The sequence below is a fragment of the Neolamprologus brichardi genome, chromosome 13 (genome assembly GCF_056152115.1).
Source record: "Neolamprologus brichardi isolate AB-2024 chromosome 13, ASM5615211v1, whole genome shotgun sequence".
Taxonomy (NCBI): domain Eukaryota; kingdom Metazoa; phylum Chordata; class Actinopteri; order Cichliformes; family Cichlidae; genus Neolamprologus; species Neolamprologus brichardi.
The window spans coordinates 23,049,520-23,066,916 of record NC_142116.1 but is presented as its reverse complement, the minus strand read 5'-3'; the positions used below and the strand labels follow the sequence as shown (position 1 = coordinate 23,066,916).

The 17,397-nt window shown below is 40.0% G+C and overlaps 1 protein-coding gene across 5 annotated transcripts in view; it reads right to left on the bottom strand.

Annotated features, from left to right (window-relative positions):
* The window catches only part of LOC102782461 (phosphofurin acidic cluster sorting protein 2-like), a 46,727-nt gene that overhangs the window by 16,305 nt on the left and 13,025 nt on the right, over nt 1-17,397 (bottom strand). For 3 of the 5 annotated variants that reach the window (XM_087850318.1, XM_087850320.1, XM_087850321.1), the window contains exons 2-7: nt 11,830-11,917; nt 5,340-5,429; nt 4,501-4,626; nt 1,627-1,784; nt 300-396; nt 21-101 (exon numbers count right to left, since the gene is read on the bottom strand). In XM_087850318.1, the coding sequence (XP_087706444.1) occupies nt 21-101; nt 300-396; nt 1,627-1,784; nt 4,501-4,626; nt 5,340-5,429; nt 11,830-11,917 (640 nt within the window). Of the gene's footprint in view, nt 1-20; nt 102-299; nt 397-1,621; nt 1,785-4,500; nt 4,627-5,339; nt 5,430-11,829; nt 11,918-17,397 lie in introns of all 5 variants that reach the window. The other 2 variants (XM_087850319.1, XM_087850323.1) reach the window with 1 other exon arrangement.

The window sequence follows — 17,397 nt, the reverse complement described above, 5'->3', positions numbered from 1 at the left end:
TGGAAAAGAAAGCTACTAACCCTAGTCATGGAAGTGGTTCGGATCATTTTCCTGCGGGCCTTCTTGGGCTTCCTGACCTCGTCGTCTTCATCGTAAAGATCCTGAAATAGAGAAATTATTAAAATCTATTTCTCTTTTTTATTTTTAATTTTTATAAACAAAGAAAAAGACATCATTACAAAACCCCTCTACTTCCTGAATAACATTTAATGTAGACTTCTTTTGTTTATATGGGAGATTTGATTTCTTGGTGTATGTACTATACATTTGTCTGGATCTAAACATTCTCTGGCACGAACCTGGCCGTGAACTGCATCATCACTGGCTTCTTGCTCTGACGAATAGCTGTCGTCATCGTCCTCAGAATAGTTATCCATATCTGGGGAGCGGTCTGAGGTAGCCCAACCACACACACACACACACACACACACACACACACAAACACATTGAGATATATGTCTAGAGGAATATATCTAGGCTAACATTAGCAGCATTACACCAAAAAGGTTAAAATTTAAAGTTTTGAAAAGACACCTTTTCTAAAAGTTTAAAAGACAGAGATACAAAGTGTGAAACAATAATCCAAGATGACTGCAATATCTAATAAAACAACGGTTCTGGTTCTAAAAATTGTTCTGGTCAGGAATTTATTAAGTGAAACCTCCTAAACTTAATGTTTAACATGGTTTTCTTCACTAAATATTCTTCTTACCCTGCCAGTGTCTTACACATACCAAACTGCATAATGCTAATGAGATGTAAATCAGGCTGTTATTAAATGTTTAGTCCATTTTTCACACATATCAGGGTGAGGCCAAAGGCAGTTTTACATTTTGTGCGGGGAAGGTTTTTCAATTTTCTGCCTAATGTTCTTCTGTTTGTTAATAGTAGACTGTTTCGGCTACAGGACAAGAATAATGGGCAAAATATATGAGAATACAAAAATGCAGGTCTAGTGGTTAATAAATTCTGTGTCATCTGAACTGGACATCATTTTAAAGAGGCAGTTTGTTAGTTTGACAGCTGAGGGCAAATCAGGTGATGGAATATCTTTACTTTTTATTTTTTTGGTAAATGTTAATGCAGACTTCCTTTTGCCCGTCAAACATCCTGTTCTGCGTTCCTAGGTGGGATGGATGCTATTAAAGATCACTGCAGAGGAGAGAAAGACAAACATCTTTTCTTCCCTCAGAGTGACACCAGTTTAATACTTGCTGCATGAGCTCATCTGTTATGTTAGAGCGGCCTCCCTAATAACATCCAGAACAGCGACGGATCAGCACGGCGGGATAAAGGCACGGAGTCCGAATAGGGCCCAGTATTTCTCCTCAGTCCAGAATTAGAGTTGTGTAAGGTAATAGGCCCTACATCTGTTCAACTCTCAAATCAACATTACAACCATAGCTGAAGAGAATAACATATCCTTGGCCACAGCACAGCCTGGGATTAATAGAGTTTATTCTGTCCTCAGTTGGGAAATAGGAGCCATGTGGAAGGAGGGAAGAAAGAGGCCTGAGTAGGGTGAGCTGGCTAAAATTACAAGCAGAACTTGGCTGGCCAGCATGGGTGCAGGCCTGTCTAACGGACCCAACACAGGCAGGTGAGAGATTGCTGTGCCCACCTGAGGTTTTGGTCTTGCGGCCAGCCTGGCCGCTACCATCCTCGTGGTCGATGGGCTGGCTGGAAAGAGAGTACACGCTGATCTCCGCCACACGCACTGGCGCCTCCTTTACGTTGCTATGGAGACCCAGAATCTGTCCTCCGTCTGTTGGGTGTTGCATCACCTGGACATAGTTCAACATTGAGGCCAGGAATCATTTTTTAGAATCCATTCAAATGACAGGCTGAAAATTGAGGTATAAACCCCCCACTTTAGTCCTTTTTTATCCCTCACTGAAAAGTTCCTTATACCTTTCTTTTTTAAACATTTTTGCTGAGATTTCATGACTTCGATACTTGCTATGTTTATCAATCTTTTGGAGCTACGCTGGAGCAGGAGGGATCAAATATTGAAAATACAAACATTTTTCGCAGCAGACAATCAGGATGGAAGAATTTGCCTCTTTACAGAGCAGATAACGATCCCACAGAGATCAAAATGGCTTCTGCCACACTGCTTTACACCAACTGACTACAAGCAGACAGCTATGCTACCTCTAAATAAATCTTCATTAGCACAAAAAAACTGAATGTCTAAAGGAGCCAAGCCAATTTGTGCACATCACCCAGACAAACAGAATAACACAGTTTACATAAACTGTTTTGAATCAGATGAGAAGGAATGAGCTTTCGTTCCGAGCTCCATCTGTGGGGTGCTTTCAATATTTCACTTGATGAATTGCTGTACAGAGAGTGGGCTCATTTTGCTCAAACGCTGACAGGGGTGCACTTTGAATGTTCCATTCAAAGTCCAATAAGCGACTTCCTCCTACACAATGCTTCGATAGTTTCAGAATGAGGGCACAAGAGGGTTCACGCCACAGCAGATGAGAACGTTATTACCCAACAGCATCCAATAATGGCCTATCTAGCTTTATTCATAGAGGTCTGGGAGTTGCTTCATTGCAGCAAGCACCAACAGCACAACAGCTGAGTGGTATTTTAAAATACAATAATGCATTAGCCTGTCCATCAATTGCTGTCCTGGGGCTCCTGCTGGAAAATAACTTTGGAGAGGCACATCAGCAGCTGTAATGAGAACTGTCACCTTTTTCTTTCTACAGATAAACGTAGAACTCAATAATTATGTCTAAACCTAATGGCAGTCTTGAAGATCCCTCTCCCCCTCCCCCCACACCAGAGATGGGCAGTAACGCGTTACTTGTAACGCGTTACTGTAATCCGATTACTTTTTTCAAGTAACGAGTAAAGTAAGGGATTACTATTGCAAAAACGGTAATTAGATTACCGTTACTTTCCCGTAGGAACGCTGCGTTACTGCGTTACTAAAACCGTGATTTTCTTGCGAGAATGTCTCATGACAGTGACGTAAGCGAGTGTGATGTTCGTGACAACAGCTGTGTGCAGATCAACAATGGATCATATATCGAGTGCGGAGAGAGTATGAGCGTGCAGCGTTTAAAGCGTGGAAGTACTGACCTTACTTTGAGTTTGATTCCGTAAAAAGTGACAAAAACATTAGTGTCCGCTGTGCTTGGGAAGAAAACTTCTTTTTACAGCGAAAAAAACCCCCTAAACTTCCAAGCAAGCACCGAGTAGCTACGACGTAATGGGAAACTCACAGAGAAACTGCGGTATCCTTCCACTGACCGCTGCAGCACACCTGCACCAGGATAAACCTCCGCCTACTCTACTCCTGCTTTACAGGTGAAAATAGAGCAAAAGGACCGCTAGTCTTTGACTTTATTTATTTTCTGCTGTGTTTTACTTGCATCTGAAAGAGTGAGTGTAAACACAAAAAAATAAAAAAATATATATATATATTTATTATGTGCTGGAATGTGCAGAAAATAGGTTTAAATGTTAAACTAATTTCTTCCAGTCAGATAATGGTGCATATAATTAAAATTTTGCTTCATGCATAAAGTTAAAAGATTAAAACTAACAAAACAAGTTTTAAAAAGAGACTTTTCCATTTGATTACATTTTGTATGATGGATTATGTAGAAAAAGTAGAATTGGGCTGAAAGATCTATCGCTTTATCACCTATTCAGGTTGTAAATCATGTTTTTAAAAAGTAACTAAGTAACTAAGTAACTAAGTAATTAATTACTTTTGAAAATAAGTAATCAGTAAAGTAACGGGATTACTTTTTTGGGGAAGTAATCAGTAATTAATTACTGATTACTTTTTTCAAGTAACTTGACCAACACTGCCCCACACACACCAAAAACCCCCCAAAACAAAACAAACAAACACCCCAACCATGGAGCACACTCGACTTTGTACAGTTTTGAGGGGATGACAGTTATTGATCAGTGATCTTTGCTTGTGTGCAGAGAGTGAATACAGTGGAACGACTGCAGCAGAGTTTCAACGTCTGATATCAACACTGATAACAGAAAAACAAATACGGCCGTTTTGAAAGTCAAATATAGCAGTTTGATGGCCGAAGATACGTGCAGGATCCAGCTGAGCTCTGTACTCACATTAAAGGACTGCAATCAAGGCAAAAAAAAAAATATTCCACTTCAAACAAACATCCAGCTCTCACTCAGGTGTTTCTGCACAGCATGCCTGATTGCACTGTTTTTATACAAGTGCATATGAAGGCAGATCCAGATGGTTCATAATCTCATACGGCAATATGTGTGATGACTGAGTCATCTGAGGAAAAAAAAAACGTGAATCACAGGAGGGCCTCTCTCTCTCTGGCAACCAAGACATGATAAACAGAAGCAAATAGCCATGTCAATCACTGTGAAAGAAGAATGCCATCGCAGGCTCCAAGCAAAATGAAATGTTCCTCAAGAACAGCTTACAATGAAACAAAAGTAAGTGAGTGAAACAGCTGCCTTAGTTAAGGCACTGTGCAGTACCTCTGCCATATTGATTACTCCCACAGCCAAAGTCTTGTAGCCCAGGATGGTTCGGTTCTTGTAACGTTTCCTCCTCTGCAGCATAATCTGCAGCCTATTGGCATCCCGCTTAAGGAAATGGGGGTACTGAAAATAAGAAAAATCAAGTAAGACAAGCAAAATAATAAATTCATTATGTCCTGTAAAACATAAGAGCTTTTGCTGCATACTTATAAAATAAAACAGTTCTGACTGTTTTTACTTCCAGGCAGTATTTTATCCTGATCTGACAAATGTTTAGATGCCCCGCACATAACTGCCATCAAACGTAGCATATACTGTGGCAACGGGCATATTATTAAAGTCATCAGATATATCTGGTATTTTACCAACCGCTGTGCTCCTTGGACTGCCATTGAAGAATTTAAATTTTCACAACTAGAGCTCATAAAGGCATTTATGAGAAAAATGCGTCACTTTTTTCTCAACCTTTTAGGATGTACGCGCCTCCCTCGGAAGTCACACTGTCTCAGATCTTTACATGTCATCTCCATCGTACCAGCATCAAGCCTTCACTCAACATCACTGTAATTTCACCCAGTTCTTACTCTTCTGAACTCGTGCATTTTTACCTTTTATACAACGTTATAAAACTCGTTCGCTTAATTTTTTCACCTCTATAAATTGCATTCTACTATTGCAGTCTACAAATGCCTTAAAAATGTCAACGAGAACAACACAGGAGATGCTGCACAACTTCGATCTATAAATGGGGTAGACAACAGATTCCACGCGCTCTCGCTCCTCAAGTAACCGCCATATTTGTGTGAGAATTCACAGTATAATGTCAGAGCGCTTGCCTGCAGTGAGAATGTGAGCTCCAGATCTGTCTCCATCAGTCCACTGGGTGGGAGGACATACTCATTTGATCTCAGAAGACGCTTAGAACCCTGTAGGAGACAAAGCAAAGCAAAATGTCACAAAAATGCTAGACAAAAACTCATCACACCCAGGGACTTCCAGGAGTGACTTACTCTTACTTGAAAACACCATAAGCCTGTTCTAAAAATAAAAATGACAGTGTTTGCTGTTGAAACTGGGAACTGTTACACTCCCAAGCCCTCTTGCGGCGCGACTGTCTGTTCTGCGTTGCGGGGGATCCTTTCCGGAGCTGAGAGAAATTGGTGGAAATTTGAAACACCTGGTCAGTGTTCGGCACAGCTATTTAAACACTGCTTTCCTGTGGACATGTGCTGGGGGCTTTGCTTCGCAGCCCTTGTTCATTGCTTAAACCCACAGCTAGAGTTGCAGTCGTGGCCGGTGAGACGGTCATGACCGCGATGTTCCAATGTGACACTGGGAAGGACTAGTGGTCCAATCCCGGCTCAAAAAATATATATCAGGTAATGCTGACAACAGACTGATCAAAACCATTCAATTTGTTTTTTGTTTGCAGCCACACGTTAGAAGCAGCGCACAAGTTCCTAGCAGGAGAGCTAACAGCATGTAGGAGGCAACAGCTTTTCTTTATTTGTTTGCATAGTTTATGATCAACAGCAGTTATGTGAGTTGATAGAAGCTCTGTTGATGACGGCGACGTCTTTTCTGTCTGTTTTGCTGACAGTGTTTAACTTGTTTGGAAGGATTTATTGTTTTTTTCTGTAACATGACATGTCCTCAACTTGACTGTTGCTTTACAGCTGCACTACATAAGTAATGCACATGTGAAGTCGTGCACCCACAGTGAAACTGTGAGGATACAGAATTGGAACTAGTAAGACCATAAATGGCGCAATGAACCGAAATGAGACTTCTGCAAATAAATTAGGTGAAGGACCACAGTGTATTATTTTAACACTGGTATTGGACAGATACTTGGTACTGGCAGATATCCAATACCAAGGCTGAAAGCGCTTGTTTGCTTTTCATCAGGGCAAACAAATAACAGTGAAAAAAAAAGAAAAAAAGAAAAAAATCACAGACAGGAAATCATTAGATGCTACTTGGTTGATAAATTGACTAAAAATCCTCGACACAAAAATCAATGAAGTAAAAAAACAAAAAAAAATCCCAACAAATCACATATTTTGTGTTTTTTCTTAACCGGTTATCAATGCAGACAACTGTGTGTGAGTGTGCATACCCTATTTTAGTACCAGCCTCCTTCACATTCACACATTTATGCAGATTCGCACCTTGTGGTAGCCTAGTACAAACAGTCCTCAACTCCTTTGCTTCTACTAGGATAAGTTAAATAGCTTGTGCTAATATATTTAAACCAGCAACTCTCTAATCAAAAGCCTGCTATACTCAACATATTGGAAACAGCTGTGAGCATTCTTAATCATACTTTGAGTGCGATCTCTAGTTCACGCAGAACTAAGAGCATAACACTAAGAAAGTTATTAGTATAAATACATTCACACAGCTATTGTATTACACATTTTACTTCCACTGATATTCAAGCTACTACTCAAAACCAAAATTAGCTTCATTACCTAATGTTTTTATTCTTGTAGAGAATTGTCTGTTAAGCTGGTTGAGAAAGTCTCATCACCTAAGCTAATACTGGGTTCTGGCACAATGATATGGTGACCTAACATTCTCGGGGGATTGAAATGGCACAGGCTGAATGCCGCCTCTTCCCTAAGTGTAACTGTAAAGACAGCAACACACAGCGTGTCCTCACATGACCTGTCTCAGCCCTCAGCAGTTCCTTAGATTTCTGTGATATGCCTTGGATTAAAGCCTCTCGTGTTTCTTGCCAAATTACAGATTTCCACAACTAAGCGTCTTTTTCTCCCTCTTATAAACTTAAAAGTGGGAACTAAAGTGTGATTATGAGGAAATAAATAGCATGTCAAGCCTTTGGCTCCTGATGTTTTGCCAGAGTAGCAGTGCTGTGTCATTCCATTGACAGCTATAAAATTTTCATGAATACTCAAAGCTTAGTTCAGGTATGTGCTCCATCTGATGATAGAATTAAATAAGACTTGGTGAGCAGTATGGAGTAGTGAGGATATCCAGTGTCTCTCTTAATACCCAGGAGAGAAACTCATGGAATAGTCCCACACAGTGGGTACGACATTGGATCTGACTGTTGCAAGAGCTGCCAAATCATGTAACAGATACCAAATAAAATAGTTGAATGTGTGCTGAGGAATCATCACAAGACACCAGAGGGGTCACTTTACACTGCAATATACTTCAGTTGAGATGGCTTGTAAAATCTTGTTCTAAGTGATAATGTGTGGATCTGTCTGTATGTCCTTGTGATTAAGTGGCTTCCTTTTCAAGACATTCTTTGGCAAATTGGACAAATTAAGCTAAACCGGACCTAGCTTTGTCACAGATTCTATTTGCAGCTTTTAAGCATGAAATGTATAGGCACTGTAGACACTGAAGTAGTTTGCAGCTGATTGTCAAGCAGGTGAAATGACAATTAGCACCTCCGGATCTGATACCACTGCCCTTAGTTACAAAAGGGTGGAATACCTGCCGTATGTTGGGAAAGAGTAGTTGCCTCAAGTCAAGTAGTAAAAGTAATTCACGAGTTTAGTTCACAAATGGGAAAGAATAGAGTAAGAGACTGACAGAGGGATCTGCAGGTGCTGTAACAGTGAAGATAGAGCTGAGCCTAAAACTCACAGTTTAACAGATGAACTATGGAAACATCCTCTCACATAGTCACAACCTGTTAGTAGTGAGAAAGTACCAAGGTTTTAGTACAAGCAGCAGTAACTAGGTTTCTACAAAGAACCTACTTTGACTGTTTCCCTGGCAACCCAAGAAAAAAAAAGAGTAATTAGATGATCGGACTGTTCGTTCATCGTTTTAAAGTTTTATCAATATAACGGTGCAGATATGTATCACCACAACACACACGTGCATACACACATATATTGCATTATACACACTTAAACCCTTTTGCTATGTTTCTAGTACTGAGCAATCATGTGAAAATAAAGGGTAATAAACTATTTTTCTATGACACAATGTGGGATGGCAGTAGGAAAACCACTTATGTAAGTATTTAACATATTTAATATGACATTGCCCCGGGGTACAAGAACTCTTTTCTTTTTTTTAGCTTCATAAAATAATTGTTAAGCACTCCACTGTGTCCACATCCAGAACTGGTTTAAGTACTTCTATGTCTTTAAAATTCAATGCAGCAAGAACACAATGCAATGTTCTAGCTTAACTCACAAAAGGTGATGGAGAACAATGTGCATTTAAAAAGCAGAAGGTGAGACACAAAACTTTAAAGGACTGAGGGTTTAAGGATGTTAACCTCATGGCACTATATGCTCCAGAGAGGACCGTGCTGCCAGTGCCTCGACAGTACCTGCAGCTTTTGTTAAGTATGGATATATTTATATAAAACAGTAAGGTCAAATCTCTGTCCAAGTCTGACCTTGTCACTAACTTGAGCTCTACAAAGAGGCCTTATATGCACCCTCATGCTCACCGGCTAGTACAATGATTCAAGGCACAAAAGCAGAACACTCTGAAACTGCATGACATGCATTAACAATACAGAGCCTTGGCAAGGAAAGCTTGTACTGAATGTCCTTTGGCCCTCCCTTTCTCTCATCCTCGCTCCCCTGCTGCACACTTTGACTGTCTTTCTGGGGCCAGATGGGCTATGTTACAGACCTTCTCCCAAGCTTTACAAGCCTGTGAAAACAAGTTCAACTATACACAGTCTCAAGGTTTTCTTTTTAAACATTTTCAATTCCCTTAATTGGACCCCCACCCCCCATCCCTTTTTTTGTTGCAGTAAGGAGAAGGATTAAGGGTAGGGATGAGAGCTCAATGTGAAATTGTATTAAATAGATTTTAAAGGTTTTGAGGCTTCTGCCTTTACCCAACACAGTGCAATTCAGACATGCACAAACACATAATTGGATCATATCTAAGTATACTGCAAATGGAAGTGCTTTGGACAACAACTTGCACTAAAATGAGAATTGAATGATGTTCTCCTATCATAATCCAGATGACACTAAGGCCTGCCCACAGCCTCAGCCAATTGTACACAGAAAAGACAGGAAAAAAAATTGGGATCATGGAGTGCATACGTAGAAGCAACATATGGAAAAATATGTATTACACGTAGCTACTTGAAAAGTAGAAAAATAAAAAAACCCAACTTTTTGCAGACTAAAATGCAATGTCATCATTCTTTCTGCTTCAGTTTAAGCAGACGATCCAAATGATTAGTCTTTACATGAGCTCTGTGCGTGCATGCAGACCACTTAACCTAATGAGGCCCAGAGAAAGAATAGAGAAGGCCACAGACCGTGCTGCAGAGACAACCCGATGACATGCAGTAATGAAGCTTTGTCATTTACTGACTGAAAACAAAGCCGTTCCTTTCCTCTGTCATCCTCCCCGACTGTCTCTTTATCCCCTCAATGTCTCTGTTCTCTCTAACCAAACCTGCTAGAAATTGCATTTAATGCTCCAGTTCCAGAGCCATCGTGAACAGAGCTTCGCTCTGCTGTCCTCCGGGCAGCTCAGCAGAAATGGAGAGATTTCACGCTCTGGAGACGGTGTAGCTCATGGATCAAGCCACATGTGGTTGCTTTCCTTCTCCTTCAGGATGACAGTAAAGAGAGGATGATTTGTTCCTCCTAGAACAGAATTGTCCAGTCCAGTACTACGTAGACACATTTTCAATTAAATATATATATTAAAAAAAAAAGGGGGGGGGGGGGGTACTTTTGAGTGGGATTTTTAAAAAAAAAAAGTCAAATAACGAAGAGTGGAATTTTTTTTAATAAAGAATCTTTTCGATACAAAAAAAATGTTCATGCCTTTTTAATTTGTCATTTATTAAAATTATAAATATATATTTTAACTCAAAAGTACAGTTTTTAAATTTAATGTTGCTGAAACAACAAAGTAATAAAAAATATAAATCTCTCTGATCGAGAAATCACTCATCTTTGGAAAAGAGAGTTTATTACAGAGAAATGGCTCTTTCCAAAATAAAAGCTATACTATACGCTTCTTCTGGGCTATATTCTCAGCAGCATATTAAACATATCAGGTCCCCATAAGGAGAATCGTGTGCTAACGGCTGTCTAAATGACTCGGGTAAAAGTTGTGTTCCCACTAGTGCTGTCAGCGTTAATCTCGTTGAAATGACGTTACCGCCACAAAATGGCAAATCTCCGTTAACGAGCTACCGCGGATCGCCCCGTGCGTGGGGCTGGACGGCGTCAACAAGTTAACGAGCAAACTGCGCTAATGCACTAGGAACTAGTGATGTGCCACGCAATTGAGCATTGTGTGGCACATCCAACATACTGTTTTACTTTTGTCCATGACGCGCTTACCTTCAGGGTCATACGTCACATGAAAACCAAAATAGTTCCAAACGCCAGATCTGAATGAGGGTGGGGGAGATTCAATTTGCCATGTTGCAACACAGCTTAACTTCTGTCTCGCTAGCTTGCGCTGCGCTCAGTGAATCTGCGTTCGACTACTCCGCCTAGGCTGCACTGTCGAGCGCAGATCCACTGAGCGCTCAACACAGACAGCATGGTCAAAAGAAAAGTTGATAAAATAAATTAAAATTTTTGTATTGTTCGATACATATGCGTACCAAACCGAAAGCACTGTATGGAACGGTTCAATATCGATACGAGTATTGTTGCACCCCTAATATATATATATATATATATATATATATATATATAAAAATCATACATTTGGAAATAGTAAAAAACATGACAGTACAACTTTGTACTTTAATCTCCATGTAAACCCAGGCTTCATCATGTTAAGTGAGGTCTCTGTTGAGGCAATTCGGTCTAAAACCAAACAAACTCTTGTTCATATTCATATATTTTAGGGGTCGTTGTTTTGACAGAGAATTAATTTGTTTAAAAAAAAAAAAACTGTCCAAAACACTCAGCTTTTTTAAACTTGACATTAAAATCACATACAAAGTAACCTCCATACAATATATTGAACGGAAATGTTGAATAACGCCGAGATTAGGCGAGGCATGCATGCACAAGCAATCAATCAATGAAAGATACACAATCCGTCTTAAGGTGCTAATGCTACTGCTTAGCATGGTAATGCCAGTCTGCCATTTAAGGAACCTGAGAGCACGTGACTCACCACAGCTTCCTGTTCACCTAGGGAGGTTTTTCCTTTTTAATCAACCAGCAGGATTACTAGCTTGTCTTCTCAGTGTCTAGGCTTTGCAATTACATTCAACAGCATAAAGTAAAGAGGAAGCAGTGAAGCACAGACTCCAGATGGTGACACACCGCGATCTTACAACTGAGCCTGTTATTCCAATCACACTAGGGAGATTAACCCACCCACCTGTATTTTGACAGCTATAGACAGAGAGTTCAGCTCTTTATCCAGTTCTTTGAGGACGACCAGCTTTTTCAGTGTGAGGGTGCAAAGCCTGTGGAAAAGAAAACAACAGAGGTTGAGAAAAAGACCCGAGTAAAGGCACAAGTACAGGAGCACCTTCATTACTTGATGTGGAATCTCAGTGTTCAAGCCGACTTCTATTCAGCTTTGTGTCCTCTCAGGGAAAAATCTATGGCCTTTTTGTAAACAGATGATGCACAAAAGTGCTGCTGCTTTACAATTCATACTGTCTGGTTAATGGGCAAATTCCTTCTAAAAGATGGCATAGCACAGATGCTTTGACAAGCCACAAAGCAGTAAAGTACCATTAGTGAAGCCTGCAAATGCTGTTTGAGCATGATAATACACATTAAAATGCTGAGCACAGAGGCTTATGGGATTCACTGCCGTGTTTATGATTAAATAAGATGAGGAAAAATTTGTTTGTTTTTTTTTCTTTTAAGTGGGAGCTGTTAAGCTGTGATCCAGGATGGGTGAAATACAACGAAGCAATCGAACACAGTAACACATAATGTTTAATCAGGAAAAAAAACCCACACAAACACACACAAAGAAAATGCACACAAGCACACACACAAAATTCCTTTCCTCTTTCACGGCTATACAACTATTTCACAATTCTGCTTCCTTTCACCCACACCACCTCCCCCCCAAACCTCTGCAGTGAGATACTCCACAAAAAAGTCAACAACTCTTAGGCCAAGTTTACTAAACTTCCTCCTGTCCCACTTTTCCCACCAGCCCTGTTGGATTAAATTGTGATCAGCTTGAGCCAGAGATGCAGACAAGAAAGAAAAACAAATAACTATCCAATCACTCATTTTTCAAGAGCCACTTTGCTATACTCACTTCATCCAGGCACTTCCTGCTAGACGACTATGATTCACAAAGACTCATACTGTTCAGTACAAAGAAAAATGCAGTGTTGCAGATGACAAAAATGGAGTGGTTGTTTATTATTCCATGCAGGAGGATGACGAACACTGTTTGTTTTTTTTGTTTTTGTGTTTTTACTGCTGCTAAAGGCTCAAAAATAGCTTTAACAATTAAAATAACAGTTTAAAATAAGATTTTAAGAACAAATTGTATAATAACACTATATTTTATTATACGGCTTCAAATGAGATAAAGATAACCAAATTCCAAGGGAGGTTTTTCCAAGGGTCCCAAAATATTTATACACATTCAATTATGAATTAAAAAATATATCTGAACAGGTCAGGAACTCCGTGTTCCTGTGATGACTCTCTCTAGGCCCAGTTAGTGATGACAGTCCACTTGGCTGCATAAAGTACCTCATCTGCCTTGGAATAACAGTTGCAAATCTATTTGAGGTTGGAGTAATTAAATGTTAAATCTTCTAGGTAATGCACGGATTCAGCTTGCCTTCCTGTGAGGATGACTCATCAGTCGGCCATAGCTCTCTGTCAGGACACGAGGAGAGAGAGACCGAAAGTAGGGCTGATGGTTTAACAACATCTCTATCCCATCACAGCTATCTCTCCTCGCACACACTCATTCTGCAGACTCTGATTCACATGTAATCAAAACAGCTTCAGGCGCTGAAGGGGGTCACCTAGGGTACTGGGGATTTTTTTTTTATTATTATTATTATTAGAAGTGTTATCACCACTCCTGCCTGCCAGTGTGTTGTGTTGTAAGTGAAACTCATGGCCATCTGTTGTGGCCTGGTGCCAGGCTGGCCCTGTGCTCCTACATAGAGCCAGTTTACTTTGCCACTCAAACTGTGATTTCAGTGACAAACCAGGTGTAGCACAAAAGCACTAATCAGTGTGGTAAAATAAGTAGTACACAATGATTCAAGGACATTTTAACTAGTTTCAGAAAGGATTGTGAAGGGGGGTGGGGGGGTGGGGGCTGCTATTTTTGTGTGGTCTCCCTTCCACTTAGTGGCACTGGCACACACTCAAGATAAAAATAGGGGCTTCCAGGAGCCCTTCACAAGTTGCATTAATCCTCCTTTTTTCTCTTTCCCAACATTCCCACATTCCCAGAGAGACCCTGGGGTGGAATCATAGCACGCCTGTCTGTGCCAAATGGGACCAAAGCAAAACAGTGTTATCAATCCATAAGGAAAGGCAGGGTGAGTGCAGAATTTATAAAACAGTCTCCAATTCAATAGTTCTGTGAACAGGCAGTGGAAAGGAAAGATAAGTGATATATTTTCTGTTTCCCAGTTGATAAGAGCCCATGAAATTCCTTTCAATTTCAATGCTTGTGCTGGTTCAGCCAATAAACCGCCTGCTAAGCTTTTCTGATTGAGTTATCATTGTGATACACTGAGTTTATTTATGTTAGAATCCTGGTTATAAGGTCTTTACAGGCTGAGTTTGAGAGGGGATTACAGCCTGCAAAATGACTGGAAGGTTGAATTGACACCTGCTCAAACAGTTATTTGATAAAAGTTGAATTTTAGGAAGGAATTTATACATTTGTCGTGTATCTACCATAGCAGTGACCTTCACTGGTAGACTAATGAGCCCTGTCACATCACACAAACTGCTCTGAAACAGCTAAAGAAACACAAGAAGAAACTCACGGTTTTGACCTGGCATTCAAACTCCATACATCACACTCTGATCAACTGTCCTTGCATCACCTACAGTACATTTTTACCTTCAACAGAGAAGAGTGGACTAAGAATGCTAAGTTCAAATAGTGCTATGCGTAAAGACTGTACAAATCCTAGCAGGACGCTTAAGTTCACCAATGACTTCCTTTCAAATGGCACATCAAAAATGATGTCACAACTGCTGGAGCGTGGTGGCTTTGGTATAATTTTGGCTGCTTCAGCCCGGCTGGTATGTCATCACTCAGCTGCATGAGTAATGCTTCTCCATCTAAGTCCATTAGCGCTCCCAAGTCACTCACTGCACCATTACTAACTGTTAACCTTTTCTGCCTCTAAAGTAAAGCAAGGTCATTAGATTGCATGGCCATTTCCTCCTTTTAGATCAAGCAGGCGTTCAGATATCATCAAGGAAATCAAAACTATGGAGGTGGCAAATGTTTCCATTTGTGTTAAGCAAGTAAAACTATCCAGACAAGCAAGGAACTGTTCAGACAAGCAGAGGAAAGATAAAGGATTTGCATGGAAATCTCTGTAGCTGAAATAGCAAACACAACAAACCTTGCCAACTATAAACACAACCTCATTTCTCTGGTAGTTTATTGCCAGTCATCAATTTTTTCTGGAACTAAAACTGTATTACTGCAATGAGAAAAATCAATATAATCAACACTTCTTATGAGACAGAGGGAATCTGTGAACTGGCAGAAAAAAAATGTACCTTATAGATCAAATGTTTCTTTTTGCTGTATTTGGTTTTAGGTTTAACCAATCTTTTCTAATTTTCCTCGGATGCAAAATAAACTGTGACGTTGCTGTTGTAAAAGACGGTCTGTCTGTAGCTACACTTGAATCCTTTCACTTTTATCTGTGTTGGACAAACAAAACAACTTATCAGGCAGTCCACTCAAACAGTTGTGGCCAAATATTTGGTTCCAGATAAGAGTCCTGTGATTGTGGGTTGTGGAAGGGTTTACATATCATCTTATCTTTTCTCTCTGCTAATAACAAATAAAGGTACAGAAGTAAAAGAAGCATTTGAAGTTTTAAAAGTTCAGTTTTGTATAAGAATAATCCTCTCACCCTGTCCCAGAATAAGGAAACAACAACAGAATTTGCAGAGTCATAGTCAAGCCAATCCATCTCTACCTCTAAAGACTGGATATTTCGGTTCACCCCTTATCAAAGAGATGTATGAACATCAGAGGAAAATCAATTCTGAGAGGTGGATTAAAAGGTGGACAGCAAAGTAGCAGTCAGTCAGACACATATTCTGCACCGCTAATAATTCTTTTTGTTATCTACTCTCTGCAGCCAGGCTGGCTTTCTTTCACGAGGAGGCCTGACACAGGTTCCTCTGGAGTCAGCTCTTTGAGTTTGACACTTTAGTAAAATTATATGACTGTGTGGAGACTGCTTATGTCACATACACTCTATATTTCACTGACTTCAAAAGCTATTTAAAAAAAAGAAACTAAAACTGGAACCCCAGGGGCCTTAGCTTCCCATCATAAGACTGGAAATGGACATGCACCTTATGATTGGTCCGCAATCTGATTCCTCATTTCGATCGTTCATAGAAATCTGCGTAGACTTAATACATTCCAAAGTCTCCTCTCTTTTTGCAAGAATCTCCGTAAAGGTAGCTGTTGTTCAACATTCATTAGCTTAAACTCAAACACAATCTGTTCAACTCGCCGATTTAGAGTGCAAGTCATCAAAGGATAAATGTTACTAAACTTAAGTCAATTAAAGATAAGCTACAGGAATGATTGAGTATGCCGTCTTAGAAAGAAAAACTGAATCACTCAAAGTAAAAAAACAAAAACTAGAATTAGTGCATGTCTAATGGAAATCTTGGGGCTGAAAGTATTTATTATTTCCACTGTATGCAGTTCCAGTGTAAGGCTGACAACAATCAGCTTACTACAGAAAAATACATCATCACAACATCAGTTAAGTGTATTTCTGGTGTGAACGGGCGTTCATTCTGTCTACATCAACATCTTTGAAAACTGGTTGCCCAAGATGTACTGCTCTTTAGGAGCACATGCAGTTACTATCACCAAACTATTCCTGGATATCTGTATTTGCATGTCACAGGTGATAAGAACACTTCTAAATTTCAGAGCCTACAAAGAGCCAGCATCTAAAGTAATCAAAATTCCAAGAAAAATAAAAGCCCTATTTTGATAGCGCTGCTTACGCAGGATGACTCTAGCTGGGGTCTCAGCTTCTTGACATTTTTCCAATGCACATTCGTCTCAGTTGAAATGACAAACACCCGTAGCTCTTCAACAGTTTCTAATTTGGACAGTTTTTTTCCAGTGACCAAAAAAAGAAGAAGATCTAAACATATACAGGACCATCAAAAGCTTTATTGTGCAAATATGGACATGCTTTTTTACACAAATGAATGTGCAAATGTGCATGGTGCTGAAAGGGAGGCAAACAAACCCTCTGAATTTAACTATATGCTGCCTAAACAAAAACACACTTTTGTAATTCATCCTGTAATCCCTTGGTCAGCATTCTAGTTGATGTTTTGCCAGTTCCATGCCCTCGGATCACTGCACAGCAATTGTCAGTGGCACAAAGCAGAGGGAAGTGGTAGATGGAGGATGAGTGATGTAACAGAGCGCTCAATGAAAAAGACAGTCTATGCTGGATATGTGCTGGGGGGCTTCCAGATAAGGGGGGAAAAAAATGCTTTTAGTGGTTTGAACGTATTATTTTACGTATTCTCTGCTGAGATGTAAATGCAGTTGCATTCATTCTAATAAAGCACCGCTGAGCATAATGTGGTGCATGAAATTCTTAAGAAGGCTGCATATGGTACCAGCTTATACATAGGGGACTGACAAAAAGAAAAATTCTCTGCAGTCCATGTCCCTGAAGAGAAAAGCTACAGCACTGCATTC